At 50.9% G+C, this 25,202-nt stretch overlaps 1 protein-coding gene across 3 annotated transcripts in view; it reads right to left on the bottom strand.

Moving 5' to 3' along the window:
- Positions 1 to 25,202, bottom strand: part of OTOF (otoferlin) — a 217,812-nt gene that overhangs the window by 92,278 nt on the left and 100,332 nt on the right. For all 3 annotated transcript variants that reach the window (XM_038396681.2, XM_043510006.1, XM_043510007.1), the window contains exon 5: positions 21,172 to 21,383. In XM_038396681.2, the coding sequence (XP_038252609.1) occupies positions 21,172 to 21,383 (212 nt within the window). The remainder of the gene's footprint in view (positions 1 to 21,171; positions 21,384 to 25,202) is intronic.

Below are 25,202 nucleotides of genomic sequence, written 5' to 3' on the forward strand. Positions count from 1 at the left end.
GAATTGGCAATACCTCCCAGCTTTGTATCATCCGCAAACTTTATTAGCACACTCCCACTTTTTGTGCCAAGGTCAGTAATAAAAAGATTAAATAAGATTGGTCCCAAAACTGATCCCTGAGGAACTCCACTGGTAACCTCCCTCCAGCCTGACAGTTCTCCTTTCAGTAGGAAAGGATGTAGATGGACTACAAGCTGTCAGGAACAGTATCCCCGATAATGTCACGGCTAACCTGGTGGCTGAACTTTGTGACTTTGTCCTCACCCATAACTATTTCACATTTGGGGACAATGTATATCTTCAAATCAGCGGCACTGCGGTGGGTACCCGCACGGCCCCACAGTATGCCAACATTTTCGTGGCTGACTTAGAACAACGCTTCCTCAGCTCTTGTCCCCTAATGCCCCTACTCTACTTGCGCTACATTGATGACATCTTCATCATCTGGATCCATGGAAAAGAAGCCCTTGAGGAATTCCACCAGGATTTCAACAACTTCCATCCCACCATCAACCTCAGCCTGGACCAGTCCACACAAGAGATCCACTTCCTGGACACTACGGTGCTAATAAGCGATGGTCACATAAACACCACCCTATACCGGAAACCTACTGACCGCTATTCCTACCTACATGCCTCCAGCTTTCACCCAGTTCACACCACACAATCCATTGTCAATACCCACCTGCTGAAGTGAAGAAACAGACTGACAGAGCCAGAAGAGTACCCAGAAGTCACCTACTACAGGACAGGCCCAACAAAGAAAATAACAGAACGCCACTAGCCATCACCTTCAGCCCCCAACTAAAACCTCTCTAACGCATCATCAAGGATCTACAACCTATCCTGAAGGACGACCCATCACTCTCACAGATCTTGGGAGACAGGCCAGATCTTGCTTACAGACAGCCCCCCAACCTGAAGCAAATAGTCACCGGCAACCATACACCACACAACAGAACCACTAACCCAGGAACCTATCCTTGCAACAAAGCCCGTTGCCAACTCTGTCCACATATCTATTCAGGGGATACCATCATAGGGCCTAATCACATCAGCCACACTATCAGAGGCTCGTTCACCTGCGCATCTACCAATGTGATATATGCCATCATGTGCCAGCAATGCCCCTCTGCCATGTACATTGGTCAAACTGGACAGTCTCTACGTAAAAGAATAAATGGACACAAATCAGACGTCAAGAATTATAACATTCAAAAACCAGTTGGAGAACACTTCAATCTCTCTGGTCATTTGATTACAGACTTAAGAGTGGCTATCTTTCAATAAAAAAACTTCAAAAACAGACTCCAACGAGAGACTGCTGAATTGGAATTAATTTGCAAACTGGATACAATTAATTTAGGCTTGAATAAAGACTGGAAGTGGATGGGTCATTACAGAAAGTAAAACTATTTCCCCATGTTATTTTCCCCCCTCCCCAAGCCCCCATTGTTCCTCAGACATTCTTGTCAACTGCTGGAAATGGCCCACCTTGATTATCACTGCAAAAGGTTCCCCCTCCCCCCAGCTCTCCTGCTGGTAATAGCTCATCTTAAGTGATCACTCTTCTTACAGTGTGTATGATAACACCCATTGTTTCATGTTCTCTGTGTATATCAATCATCTCCCCACTGTATTTTCCACTGAATGCATCCGCTGAAGTGAGCTGTAGCTCACGAAAGCTTATGCTCAAATAAATTTGTTAGTCTCTAAGGTGCCACAAGTCCTCCTTTTCTTTTTGCGAATACAGACTAACATGGCTACTGCTCTGAAACCTGTCATTATGCTACACCAGTTGTATTCAACTTTTCCAGGCCATTGCACCCCTTTACTAGACTCAGACCCCCACTGTGCCAGGCCGCGCCCTCTCCCCTGCTGCTGTATGTGCCCTAATGTGCTAGATACTGTGGCTTATAGAGCATGCTCAGCTGAGCAGGAGGCTGGCAGTGACCCAGCGTGGTGGCTTGCTGAGAGGGCAGGCTGGAGCTCCGTGATTGCAAGGGTGACATCGGTACCCTGGGCAGGGTCTGACCGCCCCTCTCAACTCTTCCCTGCCGTCGGCCAACGTTCTCTGTGGGGGGCCAGCACCCGTGGTCCTTGGCGGTGCCCAGTGTCGATTCCATGCCTGGGGCTGTCCCACACCGTCGAACAAGGAGCAAGGCACAAGAGAACACAGGGGGCTTGGGTCTGACCTGTTATCCTCCACGTGCCAGCTGTGAGCCTGGATCCAGCCCCAGAAGATGGGCTCACTGCGGCCCGCTCAAGACCACAGATTCTGGCCTCACAAAGACCACACACTCTGGCCCTTCTTATCCAGAAGGAAAAGGGTTTCAAGCCAATCAGAAACGTGGGGAAGAGAGACCAGCGGCAGCCCTGCTACTGAGGGCTGAGGCTGGGGAGGGAGCACCGACCCCTGCTAGCAGGGAGATGGGGGGGTAGGGTCAGGGTACCTGAATGGCATAACGAGATGCCTTTTCTCTCTCCCCTTAGCTCTGAAATCACAAAGATCAGTCGATTCAGACACAATCCGCTCGGTGGCAAGAACACAGACCTCACCCCGCACACGCCCCCCGAGCTCATGCGCCAAGCAACCAAGCAAAGCACAGCAAACCCTCACCGCAACGGCACGCTCCCGTCCACGAGGCAGGCCAGGGCACCGGGACTGAGAGAGCAAGGCAGAGAGACGGCAGCACCCGCAGGGCCCAGATACAGTGGGGAGGGGTGTGGCAGGCAGGCAGCCAGACAGATAGATATGCATGGAAGCCCCACACCCCCAGGGCAAGTGGGGAAAAGCGAATGAGTGCAAGGAAGCCCTTGCCCCCATTCAAGAGCCTGGGGGAGAGGAGCAAATGGAAGCCCTGCCCCCACTGAGGTGGGGGGAAGGGAAGGGGTGGAAGGAAGCCCCTCCCACTTTGGTCCCATGCGGGGAGGGGAAGCAGTGCTCTGTGCAGGCTTTTCCAAAGTCACGCCATGCCACGTGCCACGCCGGGGCCGACACCCCAGCACACACACCACCCGCCATGCATGTGCCGCGGCGAGGGAGGCCTTGTGCCCGATACCTGGGGTCTCTATGCGGGTCGCTGTTCAGGAGAAACACCATCGACGGTGTGAGTGGCAGGGAAGAGCAAGGCCAACCCCACCCCTCCGCATCCTTCCCCTGCGCCCTCCGCCCTCGAGCACCCACAAGAAGAGGGGAAGAGGCCCAGGGCTGCAATGAACTCCAACAGGATGGCTCCCTGCTCGGGGTGGGATGTACTGAGAGCAGCTCAGAGCCCCCCGTTGGGGAGCCAGATGCCTGCCCAGAGCACCCATTAGGCTGAGACTCCATCACTGCCTGGGGGAACCTCCTCCCAGCTCACTGGTGCCGCATTGGCCCCCATATCTCAGGCTGTCACCCCCAATGGCTTGCCAAGTGAAGGCCTCTCCCCTCCCTCTCCTGTGTAACCCCCGGCCCCTGCACTGCAGGGCCTGGAGGTGCAAGTCTGCAAAGCCCTCAGGAGCCCGTCAGCACTGCTCGGCACGCCCAACACAGGGAGTGCTGAGCAAGGGGTGCGGGTACGTCTGTTGGGACCCAGGTGTGTTGGTTCCGAGGAGCTCAGGTCCACAGACACCCAAGGAAAAAATCTCCTCTCTGCCCTCTGGCGTGCAGGGGAGCTCTCCCTCCCTGCTGCATGCGCAAAGGAAAGAGATGTCACTGGTGGGAAGTGTTTTCCGTTGTGAAATTCAGTTTCCCTGAATTCAAAATCTTTCCCAGCAACGTGTCAATTTCAATGGAATTTTGGACAGCACAGAGTTGAAATGAACCATTTTGCCCTTCTCGTTCCGTTTCACTGACGTCAAAACATTTCGTTTTGATAAAGTACAAATGTTTACTGTCGGCTTCATTGTTTCAATTAATTTTGGTTAGACATTTCTATTGTATTAAAATATTTATATATCAGTAAAATCCTAGAACCACAGGGTTAGAAGGGACCGCAAAGGTCATCTGGTCTAACCCCCTGCCAAGAGACAGGAGTTGTTGTGTTCATTATGTTTATTTCTTTATATTTATTATATCTATAATCTATTTAATGCTATAGAATATAAGAGATGAAACAAAATAAATCAAAACAACAAAGACAGACCAAAACATTTCAATGGTTCCAAATCAAAATGGTTCCAAATTTTCGTTTCACGGGAAATTTTGTAGTGTCTACTTGTTCAATTCAAAATGAAAAAACATTTTGAGAAGTCGGAATATCCCACAGAACAGAAATTCTCTAAAAAGAGGGTTTGTGCCTCTGCCCCATCCCCCCAGCCACCCCTTGGAGCTCAGCGTGTGTGATTTTCCTGCTGCTGAATAAGGCACACGATTCACATGGACATGTAGAGCACTGGCGAAGCGCCAACTTTCCCCATGCTGCCCTGGGATAGTCCAATCTCTAGTTCCGTTCAGTCCTGGGTCCTCTGCAGGGGGACTAAGGTGGTGGCTCTTAGACCAAATACACAGGGGAAGTGGATGCCAGCTCATTGCACAGGGGCTGCTGATCAGATAAGCCAGGTGGTAATCAGATTTACTGAGACCCTGAGTGTATTTCTACGCAGAGTCATACGGGTTCACAGGATCATAAGGGTGTGGAACAGGTGGTGTGTGGGAGCAACCCAGAATAACACAGGCATAAGAAGATGGGTGGGGTCAGAGAGAAAACCCGCCTCCGAAACTGCACACAGCCTCCCTCCAGACACAGGGTAGTGGTACCTTGCTACTGACTTGTATCCGTCATTGAGTTTATTCCTCACTTCAGACATGTTGCTGAGTTAGGTGCAGAAAGGGGGGTGGGGGAGAGAAACAACATCACATTGTCAGATTTAAAAGCATCCCACCAACAGCAAGAAAACCATTATCCCTAGGATGCATCACTGGGCCTGATCCAATCGGGTCTGCCCTTGCCAGATCAGATCTGCTCTTAGCAAGACAATCTATAATGTTGTGCCTTGTAATGATACGTGTACTTGTAATCATATTACCCAGCCACTAGATAGCTCTTTGTGCTCTACAGAGTTATAGGCAGAGTGTGGTTTGTGGTTAACAACACAGACAAAGCTGGGACTTAAGCTGTGTAGAAGTTGGCCTATTTGTGTCAATAGTTTGTAGCTGTTTCTTTAATAAATGCCTTCTGTGTAAGATGGACTGTGATTCCATATGCCATGACACCTCCCAGGCAATGGCTGAACAGGATTCTTGCTCAATCATTTGAGACCAATCCCTGGAGAAGAGATTGCGGGGAACAGTTATGCGCTGGCCTGGATGGGGGTGGATTGTATGCCCCAGTTCAGTCCTTCTTCTCCTCCCAAGACCAGATTGCAACACTCAGAACATTGGATTGCATCGTGGTTCATTCATATCAAACATCCTCTCTGTTCCTGTGTTTCTACAGTCTCTACATGCACGTGGTGGCCTGCTGGACGCCTAGACTGTGAGCAATTCATTTGGCTGACAATGTTTGCCTTTGCAATTGAGCACACGAAGGTGCTAGTCCAGTGAGCTGGTTTGTAAGCACAGCCAGGGAGTGAAATGGAGATACTCCCCAGGTGTGTCTGAAATTATGAATGCAAACCTGTGCCCCCAGAAAAAGAGGCTTCATTGAGAAACCAGGTCCTGTTTATCTCAGAAGGTGTCGCTCAAGCCTATGAATGAATGAATGAATCCAGGGGTTCTAAATCCAGATATAAATATTGACAGACACACCCGGGGGACTCATTAAATGGTCCCAAATCGCTGCAAGAATCTGCGGCCGGGGCTCAGCAACCCGTATTGTTCAGCCTCCTTCCTGTGCATTCGCATAAAGGGTTCATACTCGGGTCCCTGGCTCAGAAGCAACCAGCCCACTGAGCTCATTAGCAACGGACGGAGCTCACCGAGCAGCCGAGCACAACTTGGCTGCATCAGCAAAGCCAAAGAAAGGGAAGCATCAATAATTCACTCCGACCAGATTGCAGTCGGCTACAGAGCTCCGTGCCCCCCATGCATTTTTAAAGGCAAACAGCTATCAGGTTATGCTTTTTGGTCTCTTGTTTTGTGCTAGCTGGCAGCCCACTCGCTGCTCTGACATTCTGGCTCTGTCTTAAATAAGGAGCCTGAGAGAGAGGCTTTGACGCCGTCACTCTCAGCATGGCTGGGTCACTGCTCAAGGGAGCTGGGCCTACACGTCTGACAGTCTAGGAGGTTTTGTTCGTTCCCTCTCCCGTGCATCCACACAGCTATTTACCCAGAATTCTCCTCTTCAGCATCTTCTCCCAGGCTTGGGCATTACAGATGTATCAAAAATACAATGAAAAAGAGTCAGTCACAGAGGGTCTCTCTCTTTTATAAGCATTACTTGTTAAAGGGGGACACATATTTGACTGGGAAAGGACCATTAACATAGCACACAGAGATAGGGAAAGAACTCCATGCATATGGGCACCTCCCAAAAAACTTTCTGCTTCTTCCCAGAGCTTTGCACCCAGCCCTGCTATGCATTCTGGATAAAACATATGCCAAATGGCAATGACATCTGGACATGGGCTGTGAGCCCAAAAAAAGAGGGAATCCCTGTGTAGCGGGGTGGACACCCACTCGGGCCCAGAGGGGTTTAAGACAGCCCTGGGAGAGGGCTGGGACAGGGGAAGAGCTGGGCTGATCAGCAGAGCAGCTGCAGGTGGGGGCCACACCCCAAACAGACCTTATAAAAGCCAGGAGGGAAGAGCACCCTCCCTCTCAAGGGAGAAGGGCCTGGCTGCAAGGTACCGAGCAGGACACCTAGATTGGAGCAGGGCTGGGGAAAGGCCAAGGGAGCTTTGGCCTAGGAAAGCCCCAGGCTGCAGGCCTGGGATGGCCTATTAGGTACGGAGGTTGCAGGGGCAGCCACGGGTAGGCAGAGGCAGCAGGTCCAAACTCAACCTTGCCTGTGATGAGTGGCTCATTCTGCAGTCTGCCCCAGGGCGCGGGGGCAAGCTGGTGACTGGCAGGAGCCGATGACTGAGGCAAGGTAGGGATGGGGGGGGTTGCCCTGGGAGGGGGAGACCCAGAACTGTGGGGTACTGCCAGGGGGCAAAACCCAGTGAAAGGGGCACTGGGCTCCTGGGAGGGACACAGGAGCCAGCAGCAAGGCGAGACACCGGCCTGAAGAGGGCGCTCCGGAGGCTGGTGAGTTAATTCCTGGAGACCAGCAGGGGGCGCTGCCGGTGAGTCTGCTCCTGGTTACACCCTGCTAAGTCCAGCTCGGGCCCACCCAGCTGAGAACGCCATTGTGGGGCCCTGATCCTCAGGAAAATTTGTCATTATTTTTCAGGCATCTGAAAGTGCACTCAGCCCCTCCCAAAGCAAAGGAAAACACTGCAATCAAATAAAGACACTACTAGAGTTTGCAAACCAAAAACGTTCATGCACCTGCTTAACTTGTACCACGTGAGCCAGTCCCATTGACTCCAGTGAGTCTCCCCATGAGCTTAAAGTGAAGTACATGAGTAAGTGTTTCTGGGACGAATTACTACTTGTGTCTTGCTTACAACACTCCTGCTAATACATCCCAGAATGATGTTCACTCTTTTTGCAACTGTGTTACACCGATGACTCATATTTAGCTTGTGATCCACTATGACCCCTGATCCCGTTCCGCAATACTCCTTCCTAGGCAGTCATTTCCCATTCAGTATGTGTGCAACTGATTACTCCACTGACTAAAGAGCACTTTGCATTTGTCCTTATTGAATTTCATCCTATTTACTTCAGACAATTTCTCCAGTTTGTTCAGATCATTTTGAATTTTAATCCTATCCTCCAAAGCACTTGCAACTCCTCCCAGCTTGGTATCATCCGCAAACTTAATAAGTGCACTCTCTAGTCCATTATCTAAACCATTGATGAAGATATTGAACAGAACCAGACCTAGAACTGAACCCCCTTGCAGGACCCCACTCTATATGCCCTTCCAGTATGACTGTGGACCACTGATAACTACTCTCTGGGAATGGTTTTCAAACCAGTTTTGCACCCGCCTTATAGTAGCTCCATCTAGGCTGCATTTCCCTAGTTTGTTTATGAGAAGGTCATGCGAGACTGCATCAAAAGCTTTACTAAAGTCAAGATATACCACATCTACTGCTTCTCCCCTATCTACAAGGTTTGTTACCCTGTCAAAGAAAACTATCAGATTGATTTGACATAATTGTTTCTTAACAAATCCATGCTGACTGTTACTTACCACCTTATTATCTTCTAGTTTTTTGCAAATTGATTGCTTAATTATTTGCTCCATTATTTTTCTGGGTACAGAAGTTAAGCTGACTGGTCTGTAATTCCCTGGGTTGTCTTTATTTCCCTTTTTATAGATGGGCACTATATTTGCCCTTTTCCAGTCTTCTGGAATCTCTCCCATCTTCCATGACTTTTCAAAGATAATTGCGAATGGCTCAGATACCTCCTCAGTCAGCTCTTTGAGTATTCTAGGATGCATTTCATCAGGCCTTGATGACTTGAAGACATTTAACTTGTCTAAGTAATTTTTAACTTATTCTTTTCCTATTTTAGCCTCTGATCCTACCTCATTTTCGCTGGTATTCACTATGTTAGACGTCCAATCGCCACCAACTTTCTTGGTGACAACCAAAACAAAGAAGTCATTAAGCGGCTCTGCCATTTCCACATTTTCTATTATTGTTTTTTCCCCCTCATCGAGTAATGGGTCTACCCTGTCTTCCTCTTGCTTCTAATGTATTTGTAGAATGTTTTCTTGTTATCCTTTTTGTCTCTAGCAAGTATGATCTCGTTTTGTGCCTTGGCCTTTCTAATTTTGTCCCTACATACTTGTGTTATTTGTTTATATTAATCCTTTGTAATTTGACCGAGATTCTACTTTTTGTAGGACACTTTTTTGAGTTTTAGATCATTGAAGATCTGGTTAAGCCAGGGTGGTCTCTTGCCAGACTTCCTGTCTTTCCTACACAGTGGGGTAGTTTGCTCTTGCGCCCCTAATAACGTCTCTCTGAAAAACTGCCAGCTCTCTTCTATTGTTTTTGTCCTTAGAGTTGCTTCCCATGGGATCTTACCTACCAACTTCCTGAGTTTGCTAAAGTCTGGATGCTTGAAATCCATTGTCTTTATTGTACAGTTCTCCCATCTTCCATTCCTTAGAATCATGAACCAGTTACTCCCTATTTGTCAAAATCAATAACAGTTTTAATTCCAATGCTTGGCACTTTTCACTGCTAGAGCTCACACTTCTCTGCACACCAAGTATAATGCGACAGATGGGGAAACTGAGGCATGGGGCATGGCAGTGATTTGCCCAAGGAGACACAACAGGTCAGCGGCAGAGCTGGGAATAGAATCCAGGCCCCAGGGCCTCCACTGTGGTCTCTTTGCTCCAGTGGCAGAAGGGTATGACAGCCAGTGCAGGGTCGCTGTTCTAGGTCCATCTACCCCTCGTGGGATGGTTGCCCTGGCTGGAGAGCTAAGCCATAATACTCAGGGATGGACTGCCCTGGGCAGCTTGAGGGCAGGAAGAAAGAGATCCCTTATGCCCCTGCACCCCCTGCTAGCCACAGACATCAGCACTGCTGGCACTAGCTTGGCAGAAGGAGTTTCAGGTAAAATACACCAGTGCTTTGGAGACAAGTGGTCAAAGTGCCACCTAGTGAAGACAGACCATCATATTGAAGAGTGCTGTAGTAAGTCATCTGGGTCACCCCTCTGTCTCTGGGGCCCCTGCAGTGTGGGAACAACCCCTAGCAAATATGCCGTCCTTGGAGTCACACGCATTGCGGCTGTGTTCTCTCTCTCTCTCTCTCTCCATTTTTTTTGTCATTACCAGACAAGAGTCCTGTCCTGTCCACTTTTCACCATGGCCCCTCCTGCCCACCTCGACCAGGCCGAACCACCACCGGCACCACTGACCTTTTATCTGCCTGGGTGGGAGGGGGCTGAGAGCAGCCCCTGACCCATGTCCCTGCTCCCTGGGCCCCCCACCCAGGGTAGTGGAGGGGCTGCAGCTCCTCACAGCTGCCTGCGTGGCTCTTAGCATGGCCAGGCTGTGGCTCCAAGGCCCTGTCCCCTGGCCAGAGCTGGGTCAGGTAAGAGCTGCACGGGCAGCTGTGGGGAGCCATGAACCCTTCTGCCCTGGGCTTGGGGCCTGCTGGGTGGGGACACAGGCTAGGGGCTGCTCTTGGCTCCCCCACCCCAGGCAGGTGGGGGATCCATGGCTCCTGGCCCACTCCGGCTTCAGCTGGGCCGGAGGTGGGGCCTCGTGTGGAAGGGGCAGGGCCATGGAGGGGGTGGGGGGCCTGGCCTCTTGCCTCCCCACTTTTGGGAAGGCTCCACTGCCCCTGCACTTAGATACTATGGTCATGAGTGTGGTGTAACAGCCGACACAGAACAGAATAGTAGGCAGCAGCCCTTGGGCCAGGCAGGTCTCTGCCCTGACATCCAAAGCCCTTCACAGGCTCGGCTTGTGCTACCCAGGAGATGCCTTTCCCTCCGCCACCAGGACCTTCTACAACAGCTCCCTTCCCTGGGACACTGAACCTGCCAACCACTAGGGGGAGGCTTCCAAGGGCAGGAGACAGGAACTTCCACAGGGGCTGGTCCGAGCCTGTGGAACTCACTGCCACAAGCGGTAATGACGACCCCGGGCTTCTGTGTATTGAGAACTAAATGCAGCATGGTTTTGCACTGAGACAGCAGTGTCTCTGAAATGAATTGGCTCGATCAGGCTTATTGCCTGGAGCCTTGTTTTTCAATATGCCATTTGTCTCTGAGTCATTAGTGATGGTGAACCAACTTCTGAGCATTGGAGATGCCTCCGGCCCCTTCTGTCCAGTTCCTTGATGGATTACTTAATTCTGACTCCCAGGACCAGGGGTAGGAGATAGTGATGGGGCTGGGAGGGGTGAGAGACAATCCTGGAGGCGAGGGAGCCACTGACATGTTTTGCTCCTGCACAGCCTTGTTATGAATCCCGGCTTGTCCTCATGGAGCGCAGATGTCTGCAGAAAAGGACCTGGGGGGTTACAGTGGACGAGAAGCTGGAGATGAGTCAGCCGTGTGCCCTTGTCGCCAAGAAGGCCAATAGCATTTTGGGCTGCATTAGTAGGAGCGTTGCCAGCAGATCGAGGGAAGTGATTATTCCCCTCTATTTGGCACTGGTGAGGCCACTTCTGGAGTATTGTGTCCTGTTTTGGGCCCCCCACTACAGAAAGGATGTGGACAAACTGGAGAGAGTCCAGCGAAGGGCAACAAAAATGATTAGGGTCGGGGCACATGACTTACTAGGAGAGGCTGAGGGAACTGGGGTTATTTAGAAGAGAAGAATGAGGGGGGATTTGATAGCAACCTTCAACTGCCTGAAGGGGGGTTCCAAAGAGGATGGATCTAGACTGTTCTCAGTAGTACCAGATGACAGAACAAGGAGTAATGGTCTCAAGTTGCAACGGGGGAGGTTTAGGTTGGATATTAGGAAAAACTTTTTCACTAGGAGGGTGGTGAAACACTGGAATGCGTTACCTAGGGAGGTCGTGGAATCTCCTTCCTTAGAGGTTTTTAAGGTCAGGCTTAACAAAGCCCTGGCGGGATGATTTAGTTGGGGATTGGTCCTGCTTTGAGCAGGGGGTTGGATTAGATGACCTCCTGAGATCCCTTCCAACCCTGATCTTCTATGATTCTGTGTCAGAGCTCAAGGTACTGATGGCGAAGAGGCCCTTTCCTGGCAGGGAGGGATTTGGTGAACAATTATGCAGCACCTTCTGGCACTGCTTTGCAAAGGGATAGACAGGCTGCCATGCAGGCTCACATCTCTCCTTCATGGGGCTGTATTCGTCCTGCCAAGGGGTGCACTTGGCTTGCTTTTAGCTGGCATGATGCTTCAGCCAAAGACTGGTCTCCAGGTAACATGCTGGCAAAGGGTGTGCACGTATCATGCCCCCCTGTATGGGCTGGCCCACTACAGGATAACAGCTTACTACTGCTACCTTCCATATAGAGAGAGCCGGCCGCAGGAGCCTACAGGTATCTTACCAATTCTGAGAGGGATGTCTGCCAGGCTACTGAACTACACACACATTTACACTGGACAGAGCCAGTCAAAGTGCTGAGCCCCCATGCTCCCTGCCCGGCCAGGAGAGAAGGAAGGAACAAGCCACTCAGAAACAAACCACTTAATTTCTGCCAAAAGATCTGCTGATGGAGCTAGATATAGACCCTTAGCATAAGCCATTGTCCTGGGCTTCCTGTCTAAGGTGCTTATCACAGTACCTGAGCATCTCACAGTCTTTAATGTATTGATCCCCACAGCTCCCCCCCCACGTGACACAGGGCAGTGCTATGATCCCCATTGTACACATTGGAAACTGAGGCACAGAGATTTACAAAGGGAGTCTGTGACAGGACAGGGCCTCGAACCCCTGGGACGTAAGCTATAGGTTAGCACCCTAACTGCCGTCCATCCTCCCTCTCCCCAGAATCTGCGTCTCAGCTTGCCTTCTCGGCTGACATCCAGTTAACTGGCTGTCACCAAGCTTCATTGCTGGACCCGTCTATCTGGAATGTCTGCCTGGGGCCAGGCCTCCCTGATGGTTCGCCCCAGGGTGCAAACTGATCCCGACACATCCCCGAGCGAGCGGCAGAGCCCTGCCTATAAACGACTTGTCTTCCCCTTCCCTGACGGACAGCTTACTCTGGATGTTCACATATGGGGCCGACTCCAGCCAACTGACAGCAGTGTGTGAGCCCAGACCATGCACGAAGCAGGCGCTAATCAGTTCTGACTCGATCCATGCAGCTAACAGGGCGGAACATGCACGCTGGGAAAGCCAGTGACCCTAGGAGGCAGGACAGCCTGTGACTGGACAAGAACTTGCGGGACACACAGAGCGATTTATAAATTCTTTTCTTTTCAGGGTCTTTATTTTTCCCCCTACGGGACAGAAAAATCAGCTGATTAATGTCACATCTTCCCAGTGATCTGGGACAAGCGGTAAGTGGCTTTTGAATGACGTTTGCAGGCAAAACTAAAGGCTTGAGCCAAAGCCACAGAATCAAGAGGGATTTTCCCCACTCGCTTAGTGGGCTTTGGATCAGGCCCATGACTGGGAGTTACAGCTAATAAAACCGCTAGGACATGGAAGGATCTGGAGAGATTGGAAACACAGGTAGAAAGTAACAAAATGGGATTCGAGCCAACGGCCTGGGGGAAGAACAAGCTGAGCCCCAGAGATCCCGTGGGGAGGGGGAAGCAGCAATGCTGAGCGAGAGAGGGGTGAAGCTGCTGTCTTCCTGCCTCTGCTGGACTCCCCCAGTGGGCTGCCTCTGCTCCGCTGCTTCCAGGTGAAGGTGGGTCTTTTCAGACACATCTCTTAACCCTGGGTGCCCAGCCAGATGCCCGGGAGGCCTGATTTCCAGAGGTGCGGAGCTCCTACAGCTCCCTCTAACAGACCTCACTGTAAGTGTGAGAATGTAAGTGTAAGAATCACTAGTCACCTTTGAAAAGTTTGGCCTAAACGTCTCCTGCTGGCCTTGGAAGCTCTGCACAGCTGCCCGAGCCCAACATCCCTTCCTCTGCCACGTCACCCTCTGGCCCCACTGCTGACACCAGCAGCTATAACCTGCTTAGCCACCTTGCTCGTAACTTAGCCCGCGCCACTCCCTGCGCATGGAATAACCCGTCTGAGCTGGCGCCTCAGATCCCTCATTCCAGCCCTTCCTTAAGAGCCACTTCTCCCATCAGCCCCCATGAGAAGCAAGTTGACCTTCACTTGGGTCATTTCAAAGGAGACAGTCAGGACCAGGGTGGCCCTGGGCTGGGAAGGGGATGGATTACAGGCTTCTTGGGTCCTTTTGTCTCATGGTTCAATTGCAACCATAGCATTCATTAGGAAAAAGCTTTATGCCCAGGGCCAGGTGCATGTAATTTGCAAAGTAAATATCAGCTGACTCTGCACCAGGGCCCCCAGAGATCACTCCCGGTTCAACAGGATACTGCTCTACACTGGAGAATTCAGTTATGGGACTGTAGATTGAATCACAGTAGAAGGGGCAAGAGAGAGCTTACTGGACAAAGGAACCAGGAAGATTTAGGTGATGGGAGAATTAAGGCAGCGTACAGACTGGGAGCAGGGCCTGTCTATGACGGTATATCCCCCAGATATACCCTGTCTATGACGGTATATCCCCTGTACGTCCCCCAGAGGGAATATACCATGGAGAGTGCAGCCCTCTACCCACAGGCCAGGTGCAGCGTGGGGGGAAGGCTTCCCCCATGCTGTCTTGCCACTGTGCTCCACCACTGAGCCAGCGGGACTGCCCACGTCAGACAGGGAGTTCAGGCTCGTGACTCATTCAGCCCTGGGCCTCTTTGTTGAGGGCACTGATGGTGGTGACTGGAGAGTGGGCGTCCCCCTCAACAGCCGGGCTGAGCCCTCCAGCTCTTTCCCACAGGCCACCCCACAGCCATCAGCTGAGAAGAGCGTTTGGTCAGCCCTGGTCTGGTTGCACTGGGACCGGTGTTAGAAGGGTGGACGGATCTACAGTCCTGGAGACCCCTCACCCCGTGCTCTGAACTCCTGTTAGAATAGAGCGGCTCCATCAGGGCTGCATCCGCAACTGGTGCTGGACGTGGGGGGCAGGTGAGCAGGGAAAGCCCCGGCCTTTGTGACAGGACACACCATGCACAGCACAGCACACTGCAACCTGACAGCCCAGGCCCGGCCTGGCCTGATACCTCGTGTTGAGGGAGCCCTGGCTCAGGGTGTCTGCCTCGCCCAGGAGTTCGTCCTCGCTGTGATAATACATGTCGTCCTCTTCAGACCTGGGAGCAGCAACGTGGCGCACGTCAGCCTGCTGCGTTCAATCCTCAGCTCCGCCAGCGAGGGCAGCAGGGTGACCGGGATGGGGACATTGGTAATAACGCAGCCGCTGGGTTGCCAGGGTGCAGGTGGACCAGGACATGGCAGGGACAGCCTGCAAACCCTCAGCATGGACGGCTGCTGGATATTGCTTGCTTGGGTGCAATTCCTGAATCTCATTACAATGCTCAGCCACGAGGGAGTGTGTTGGGTGAAACCCTGGCCCCACTGAAGTCAGTGGGAGTTTTGCTGCTGATTTCAACAGCGCTAGGATTTCACCCATTCACGCAGGCAGCTGCAGTGGCATCCTATGACCCCAAACGCTTTTCAGACTCTGCGTACAGGGACCAGCATTGAAATGCAGACACTTCTGGGGTGGCACATGGCAGCTGGTTAGCAGTGAGCATGCAGCAATGCTGCAGAGCCAGAGCGATTTAAGGGAGACAGGATGGAATTACCCACATTCAATTTGCTCAGGACAGCAGGCCTAACACCTCCCGTCTTGGGGAAAGTGCCACAGGAACACCTTACAGTTTGTAGTTTGCTAGCTGTGATCATGAAAAAACAGGAAAGTGCTAAAATACTCCTGTTTCATACACAGAGCAGGGGCCTGATCCTGAAGAGTCCCAGGCATCCGCCCCTCTGAGCATTAAGGCCTACACAGCAGGTTGGTCACTGCAGGGCATTTTAGTGATCTCTGAATGGGGGTAACTGAAGACAAACTTTATGGGGCCTTTGTACGATACTTAGGAACTGTCCAAGCAGGGATTGACTCCCCCATCTGCTAGGGGGCACTGACGTTTTAGGGCAGACTGCATAGCAGTAGATAGCTACAGGTCAGCAGCCCTGCATCCTAATGGTGCTAACACTGGGTACTAGAGTGCAGTTTAGCCTCCGAGTCCCTCAGCCATGCCTCAGGCACTAGCTGGGCTGTTAACTTTGTGTCTGACTCCAATTGACTGCACACAGTGTCTGTCACCCTGAACAATTGCTCTCAGTGCCACCAAAATGCAGCCAGCTCTGGGATGGAGCCAAATGTCACCCAGCAACAATACACAACACTGAGGAAAGAAGGGAAATTTTGACCCTGGGCATGGTTCCTTCTCTGGTATCTTCACAGTCCAGATGGAGCAGATCGGACACTGATTTAGAAGCTCTCCTCTGAACAGCTGATCTATTGTAAGCTACATGGCTCTGCGTGTACCTATGCCAGAAGGATGGAAATGGGTGTTGATTGTTCCAGGATTTCTCTGCTTTTGTAGAGATTATAAATCAAAAACCCAGGTTACTAAATCCCCAGCTACTGTTACACAATGTGCACACTTGACAAACAGCGGTGCTAGCTCCCTTTGAAATCCATTAGCATCTTCACTGTACAAAAATGTATTGTGTATTGAGCTGGGAACCTGATCTATGGTTTCAATTAGGCTGGAAATCCACAGGGCACAGCCCAATTCACCGAGTAAATTAGCTGCTTGCCAGGGCATTTTGGAGCCTCTGGGATCACCCTCCCGCAGCATTCTGCTAGGAGGAAAGGACAATTTCCTCCTTAAGTGGTCACGTAGGAGACAAATCTCGAGAGAAAAACCAGGCAGCCTAAGTACAGAGAGTGTGGGTGGGTCTGTGAGCTACGTGGCAGACACCCGACTGGCCCTTTGCGGCAAAATTTTTTTCCAAATGCCTGTGCAAAAAAGAACACGGCTCTAAATCCTACAAACCGGATCTATTTCTAAGGCACGCGATTGGCCACTGCAAAGCTAGCCTATTGCCTGTCTCGCGTGGGACGGGTACTGTGTTGCTCTGGATATACCCTGCACGGTGCCACCTTCAGTGAGGGCCCTTAGGAACCATCGTATGATAAAGCAGGGAATAGGCCCTCTCCCGCCCTCATGGGAGAAGAGGCGAGACAGCAGATCCTAGCTTGGACGTCTGAGAGCTGTTTCGCTCCGGTCCTGAACAGGGCTGGGACCCCATTTTTTGACAGTTTCCCTGGAGCTGCCACGGGGTGAGGTAGACGTACCACAGTGGTGACTCAAGCCCCCATCCTCCAAGCTATTTTCAGTCTATTCAGGTCCTATCAGCTCTCTGGGCCACCTTAACATGGGAAGAAGAAAAGGAGTACTTGTGGCACCTTAGAGACTAACGAATTTATTTGAGCGTAGCTCACGAAAGCTTATGCTCAAATAAATTTGTTAGTCTCTAAGGTGCCACAAGTCCTCCTTTTCTTTTTGCGAATACAGACTAACATGGCTGCTACTCTGAAACTTAACATGGGAGTCACTGATCAGCACCTCCCTAAATAGACAGCTCAGATGAATTCCTGGGTCTGCTCCTGCTCTGATGCGCCAGCGTAAACCTGAAGGCCGAGACATTCACCCAGCCCAAGTGGGATCAGAATCAGGTCCTAGCCCCTCTGGCTGCAAAGAGCCCTCTGGCTGAGCGTAACTTGCCTTCGGCTGGTGTGTGAAATGGGTGCAATCCGCGCCCAGGCGTTATTCCAGAGAGGCAGGACCTGGCGCTTGGCTGCATCTGGCTCCAGCAGGGGAACTGGGACTCTGGGGTCTTTTTCTCCCTGGCTGGATGGAGCAAATCCTGGTCTCAGCCATGCTGCTGGGTGTTCAGCACGACTCAGTGGAAGTCGGTGGAGCTGCTCCAGGTTTCTGGTGGTGTGAACGAGAACAGGAGCCCTCCTTGTACATAGATGCAGCATCAGCTTCCTCTGCCTTGAGAATTCACTCTCCATGGCCCATTCAGCCCCAGCCTCTGCTGAGACTGACAGCCTGAGGGTCCCCTTTAGTGCCCGCTGTGTGCAGGTGGGTTCGGGTCATGAGGATGAGGAGCTCTGTGTTCTCTTTTATCCCCATAAAGTGGCCATACAGGGCGCAGGTTCCTAGTTTCTCTTTCTAGCTCGCCTTGAATTTTTATTCTCCATCAGCGATTTCCACAGCTGGTTTCCAAAGCCAGGCAGGCCGTTTCTCTCTCCATATCAGCCTTGCTCACTCCGCTAAGTCACTGGGAAATCGGCTCCCATCCTTCCTGCTTCTGGCATCACCGCCAGCCCAGCTGGGTTCAAGGCCAAGAGCTGAGCATGGTTCTGCAGGGCTCCCTTTGGGGATGGTTTGGCTTCCCCCCCGCACCCCCCCCAGAGCCAGGTGAAATGTTTGGATCAAAACTCGGGGACCTTGAGACATTTTGTCAATTTGTGTTTATGTCGCTGAACTGTTTCAGCTGAAAAAACCCTAAAAAAGTCTCAAAAAACCCAGAAACTTGTCAATTTTTCAATTCAAAATGACTTTTGGCTTTGGCATTTCATTTCATTTTTTAATTTAAAAAAAATGTCAGATGTGAAGAAATGCTCCTAGTCCCAATACAGCCTTTTGTTTGACCCAAAGTGATTTTTTTTTTACTTTTCAATTTGTTGAAAATTTCGAAACATTTCCCTTTCTGTTCCACCTGAAACAATTCTCCCTCCACCACTCAATTGTTCGGAAATGCCAACAAACTGAAAAATCTGTTATTCACCCAGCGCTAGGTCTTGCTGCCAGCTTCCAACACAGGGTTACCTAGATGGGATTACTTCTGTCTCTTCTCTTTAACCTTCCCGTGTGAGCACCCCTTACCTGTTCATGCATGCGTGAACCCAGGCAGAGCTCCCCACCTCCCGTCCCTCCGCACACATGCAAACTTGGGAGTCCATGCCTGTGCCCCACCATAAGCCCCACATTCACATGTCATTTCATCTTCACGCCCATGTGCATGGGCCCGGCTCCCATCCAAACTGGCTGGGACATCTAGTCACTGGGGTGAACAGTGCTGAGTGCTTTGTAAAGGTCTGTATGAGCAGCTGCCCCAGGGGTGTGGAGTCAGCAGGAGTCAAATTAGAGCAAAACAAAACAGCAAACAAACTCTGGGCAAGAGCTTCATGGGGATTTGATTGGGTACAGAGCAAAATCCGTTCCAAAGCTGGCTGCACTTCTGCCTGCGCATCTCTTCCTTCCTGGCTGGCCAGCTAAGCAATAAGCTATTCCGAGCACAGGCAATGGATCAGGAGGAAGAACTTCTGACACGGATGCAGAATGGTTCAGGGAGACTAAGGAGCAAGGAATAAATCTATGGCTCTATAAGCGTAACATGCTCATAAAGCGTGTTCGCAAAAAGAAAAGGAGGACTTGTGGCACCTTAGAGACTGACAAATTTATTTGAGCATAAGCTTTCGTGAGCTACAGCTTGATGAAGTGAGCTGTAGCTCACGAAAGCTTAAGCTCAAATAAATTTGTTAGTCTCTAAGGTGCCACAAGTCCTCCTTTTCTTTTTGCGAATACAGACTACTACTCTGAAACCTGTCATAAAGCGTGTTGGGTCCCTTGCTGGTGATACGGCCTCGTAGCGGATAGCGGCTGGCTGCGGATGCGCATTAGAGGAGTTACTCCTTTAGCTCTGTGGTAGAGGCCGGTGCTGTAGTATAGCAGGTTCTGAGTTCAAATCCTGTTGAGGATCCATGAGAAGGGAAAGGCCAGGAAAACTGCATGGTTACCACTATGTCACATACAACCGCTACTTGGAACATCACAGTATTTACCAGGGATAGAACTTGGATCCTTCTGTTCCAAAAGCCCAGGTCATTGGGGGGAGGGGTTACGATCTCATCAGAAAACCAAGGCTCCATTTGCTCAGGGTGCACGATAAAAGTTCAAAGGTGCAAGAGCTTGCCCTACACCCTGGACCAAAATATCCCAATTTGATCTGTCTAGCTAGGTGTTTACACCATGTCCATCAGCTCACTGTGATAGATGAGCATCTGTTTTGCTGTGCACTTGTCAGCTAAGCTGCCGCTCCCAACCCAGACACAGCTGCATGTCAGTGATGCTGTAACCCAGCTGCCAGTTCCCACCCAGAAGTAGCTGCACATCAACAGCACTGTAACCCAGCTTGCACTCCAGAGGTGGCTGCATGTCAGTGGCACTGTAACCCAGCTGCCAGATCCCACCCCAGAGGTGGCTGCATGTCAGTGATGCTGTAACCCAGCTGCCAGATCCCACCCCTGAGGTGGCTGCATATCAGTGGTGCCGTACTCTGTCTGTGGAATGCTGTGGGATCCTTTGGGATTCAAGACGCTATAAAAATGCCAAGTATTACAATTCCATCCAATATGAAGAGGCCTAATCAACAGCCAGCCACCTAATCCCCCCCACATCTGTATTTAATTATATTTGCATTTCTCACTCCTCCCGGACACATTACAAACCTCAGTAACCGGTTTGCTTTAACACTCAGCTCCACCCCAGGGCCTAGGAACTGGGCTGACTGGTGTCTAGGAAATCACTGGCTACTTAGGTCCAGCAATGACTTGACATTTTGAATTCATGCCTAACCGATTCTCAGTGAACAGTCGGAGCTGGTCTCCTAATGGCCATTGAACGCCTCCCATGTGCATGTGTCTGCACGGGACAGCCCTCACCCCCCCGACATTTACATCTGCGCTGCAGTCCTCACCTGGAAACCCAGAGAGCAGGCAGTGTAAACATCACACCCTTGAGCAAGCTGCTGCTCGCTGCTTCTCCTCCTGGCCTGAAACCGCACCCAGCACCCGGGTTATATCCCTGGGTTGCCGTAATACTGCTGCATTTGCCAACAGTTAGCACCTGGTGGCAGCTAATACCACCACAGGTTTCCCTTCTACTTAGCCCTGCGGTTACGGTGTGTTAGAAGTGCAGTATCTGTTGACAAATGTTGCGCCCCCTCCCCCCCGGAATTAGCCTGTAACCCATGTCTCTTGCAGGAGCCATCTCTCAATGGGCAAAATCTGGCACTGAAGCAGACTGGACAATGTGTCTTATTGCAAGGGGCAGGGCCTTAGTCTCAGGGGCAGTGCTTGGCTTCCGAAAGCGCGGCACGGCCACCAGGGAGGCAGGAATCCCAGAGTGAGTCTGTCTGGCTAATTTTCTTCTGTGTTTTCCAGCCATTTTTTTTTTTTTGGCCTGAGTTTCGAGGCAGAGGAGAAGCAGCCGCAGCCGTGTCCCGCCACACACCCACCTGCGCATCGACCTGTTTAAAATGAAGAGGGCGGATACGCAGCTGGAAATGCAAATCCAGCAACAATGCGGAGGTGAGACGCATCTGCGCTAGCTCGTACATCTATCTCCCTTCGCTGCAGCGTGACATGAAGACAGTGGCGCTATGAACAAGGACAAAGAGGGCCCCCCTCCATAGCCATATTGAGGAGGGCTCATTGCCACTGCACGCTCATGCCAAGAATTCTGCCCACACTGGGCAGTGCCTGGGATCGAGTTGGTGCCGCGGGTGGAATGTTACCTCCTGAAGTTCCTCTCTGCCGGTTTCAGGCTGGGGTTGGATTTGCCTGGAGACACGGCCGAGCCCTGCCGGTGCCCGGGGAGCAGGCTTTCTGTCTCCCACGGGCCTTCGCCCTCCGACCGGTAGTTAGGACTCTCCAGAAATTCCCCATCATTCCAGGAGCCCACGGTGCCATCCATGGCCTGGTACCTGATCTCTATGGAGACGCTGGTCTGGAAAACAAACCAAACACACACTCAGCGAGTGAGGCCAACGCGCTAGCATGCAGGTAAGAAGATTTATTCCTAAATACTAAGGCCAGAAGAGACCATTAGATCATCTCAGGTTTCAGAGTAGCAGCCGTGTTAGTCTGTATTCGCAAAAAGAAAAGGAGTACTTGTGGCACCTTAGAGACTAACAAATTTATTAGAGCATAAGCTTTCGTGAGCTACAGCTCACTTCATCGGATGCATTTGGTGGAAAAAAACCCCATCATCATCTCACTTGATCTCCTGTGTAACCTGACGCCTGCCTTGAGCCCTCCACTGGGCATTTGGCTAAATCAGTGATATGCAGACCAAGGCATGCTAAATGGCTCTTTAATGTGTCTCCGGCAGCTCTTTGCAGCACATGATATTAAAACACGGTGTGATTGAATTATTAAGCGATCTAAGCTATTAACCAATCAGGATGCTTTCATTAGGTTATTAACCAATTAAGTTAACTTGCACTAGGTTATTAATATATGGACAGCGGGTGAACCCCACCTTTGGGGAGGCTAGCCCCCCGCCCTGCCCCTTCTATGCGAGGCTGTGCCTCTGACCTGCCAGCGCCCCATACCTGCCTCGCAGCCGCCCAAACCACTCCGGCTGCCCAGCTGGCCTGACCCCCAAGCTGCCTGACCCCCGGGCCAGCCCAAGCTTCCCCAGGCCACCGGCTGGCCTGCACACCAACCCAAGCCATCCCTTGCTGCCCCAGCCCCGAGCTCCAGGTTGCTGGCTGGAGCTGAGCCCCTGCTAGCTTCAGGGGAGAGGAGGAGTGAGGGCGGGGCCTCGGGGTGGAGTGTGTGGGGGACCACAGCCTGGGTTAGGGGCGGCTTAGCCTCCCCTGGCCTTGGATACCCGCCGCTCATGTTATAAACTAAATATCTCCCCGGTCATACTATTTAAATATGACTATGTGGTACTTTGCTATAGTAAATGAAGCCATGAATTCACACACCGGGGGCTCATTTGGGTAACACTGATCTCTAATTTGGCTCCTGAAACACGGAGGTTTGAGTATCACCGGGCTAAAGCTTCTTCCAGACTGGCAGCCTGGATTCAAAAAATTGGAGAATCCACCATTTCCCTTGGTCGTTTGCCCTGATGGTTAATCACCCACATTGGTAAAAATTGGTGCCTTATTTTTCATTTGAATTTGCCTGGCGTCAGCATCCAGCCATTTGGTTCTTGTTCAGTGTCACTCTGCTAGATTAAAGAGTCCTTTAGTACCTGGTATTTCTCCCCTCGAAGGTGCGTTTACACTGTAATCAAGTCACCTCTCAATCTTATTTGGAAAAGCTGAACAGATTGAGCTTATCATAGAATATCAGGGTTGGAAGGGACCCCAGAAGGTCATCTAGTCCAACCCCCTGCTCAAAACAGGACCAAGTCCCAGTTAAATCATCCTAGCCAGGGCTTTGTCAAGCCTGACCTTAAAAACCTCTAAGGAAGGAGATTCTACCACCTCCCTAGGTAACGCATTCCAGTGTTTCACCACCCTCTTAGTGAAAAAGTTTTTCCTAATATCCAATCTAAACCTCCCCCATTGCAACTTGAGACCATTACTCCTCGTTCTGTCATCTGCTACCATTGAGAACAGTCTAGAGCCATCCTCTTTGAAACCCCCTTTCAGGTAGTTGAAAGCAGCTATCAAATCCCCCCTCATTCTTCTCTTCTGCAGACTAAACAATCCCAGCTCCCTCAGCCTCTCCTCATAAGTCATGTGCTCTAGACCCCTAATCATTTTTGTTGCCCTTCGCTGTACTCTTTCCAATTTATCCACATCCTTCTTGTAGTGTGGGGCCCAAAACTGGACACAGTACTCCAGATGAGGCCTCACCAGTGTCGAATAGAGGGGAACGATCACGTCCCTCGATCTGCTCGCTATGCCCCTACTTATACATCCCAAAATGCCATTGGCCTTCTTGGCAACAAGGGCACACTGCTGACTCATATCCAGCTTCTCGTCCACTGTCACCCCTAGGTCCTTTTCCGCAGAACTGCTGCCGAGCCATTCGGTCCCTAGTCTGTAGCGGTGCATTGGATTCTTCCATCCTAAGTGCAGGACCCTGCACTTATCCTAATTGAACCTCATTAGATTTCTTTTGGCCCAATCTTCCAATTTGTCTAGGTCCTTCTGTATCCTATCCCTCCCCTCCAGCGTATCTACCACTCCTCCCAGTTTAGTATCATCCGCAAATTTGCTGAGAGTGCAATCCACACCATCCTCCAGATCATTTATGAAGATATTGAACAAAACGGGCCCCAGGACCGACCCCTGGGGCACTCCACTTGACACCGGCTGCCAACTAGACATGGAGCCATTGATCACTACCCGTTGAGCCCGACAATCTAGCCAGCTTTCTACCCACCTTATAGTGCATTCATCCAGCCCATACTTCCTTAACTTGCTGACAAGAATGCTGTGGGAGACCGTGTCAAAAGCTTTGCTAAAGTCAAGAAACAATACATCCACTGCTTTCCCTTCATCCACAGAACCAGTAATCTCATCATAAAAGGCGATTAGATTAGTCAGGCATGACCTTCCCTTGGTGAATCCATGCTGACTGTTCCTGATCACTTTCCTCTCCTCTAAGTGCTTCAGGATTGATTCTTTGAGGACCTGCTCCATGATTTTTCCAGGGACTGAGGTGAGGCTGACCGGCCTGTAGTTCCCAGGATCCTCCTTCTTCCCTTTTTTAAAGATGGGCACTACATTAGCCTTTTTCCAGTCATCCGGGACTTCCCCCGTTCGCCACGAGTTTTCAAAGATAATGGCCAAGGGCTCTGCAATCACAGCCGCCAATTCCCTCAGCACTCTCGGATGCAATTCGTCCGGCCCCATGGACTTGTGCACGTCCAGCTTTTCTAAATAGTCCCTAACCACCTCTATCTCTACAGAGGGCTGGCCATCTCTTCCCCATTTTGTGATGCCCAGCACAGCAGTCTGGGAGCTGACCTTGTTAGTGAAAACAGAGGCAAAAAAAGCATTGAGTACATTAGCTTTTTCCACATCCTCTGTCACTAGCTTGCCTCCCTCATTCAGTAAGGGGCCCACACTTTCCTTGGCTTTCTTCTTGTTGCCAACATACCTGAAGAAACCCTTCTTGTTACTCTTGACATCTCTTGCTAGCTGCAGCTCCAGGTGCGATTTGGCCCTCCTGATATCTTTCCTACATGCCCGAGCAATATTTTTATACTCTTCCCTGGTCATATGTCCAACCTTCCACTTCTTGTAAGCTTCTTTTTTATGTTTAAGATCCGCTAGGATTTCACCATTAAGCCAAGCTGGTCGCCTGCCATATTTACTATTCTTTCGACTCATCGGGATGGTTTGTCCCTGTAACCTCAACAGGGATTCCTTGAAATACAGCCAGCTCTCCTGGACTCCCTTCCCTTTCATGTTAGTCCCCCAGGGGATCCTGGCCATCTGTTCCCTGAGGGAGTCAAAGTCTGCTTTCCTGAAGTCCAGGGTCCGTATCCTGCTGCTTACCTTTCTTCCCTGCGTCAGGATCCTGAACTCAACCAACTCATGGTCACTGCCTCCCAGATTCCCATCCACTTTTGCTTCCCCCACTAATTCTACCCGGTTTGTGAGCAGCAGGTCAAGAAAAGCGCTCCCCCTAGTTGGCTCCCCTAGCACTTGCACCAGGAAATTGTCCCCTACGCTTTCCAAAAACTTCCTGGATTGTCTATGCACCGCTGTATTGCTCTCCCAGCAGATATCAGGAAAATTAAAGTCACCCATGAGAATCAGGGCATGCGATCTAGTAGCTTCCGTGAGTTGCC

Source organism: Dermochelys coriacea, chromosome 3 (genome assembly GCF_009764565.3).
Source record: "Dermochelys coriacea isolate rDerCor1 chromosome 3, rDerCor1.pri.v4, whole genome shotgun sequence".
In the NCBI taxonomy this organism is placed as follows: Eukaryota; Metazoa; Chordata; order Testudines; family Dermochelyidae; genus Dermochelys; species Dermochelys coriacea.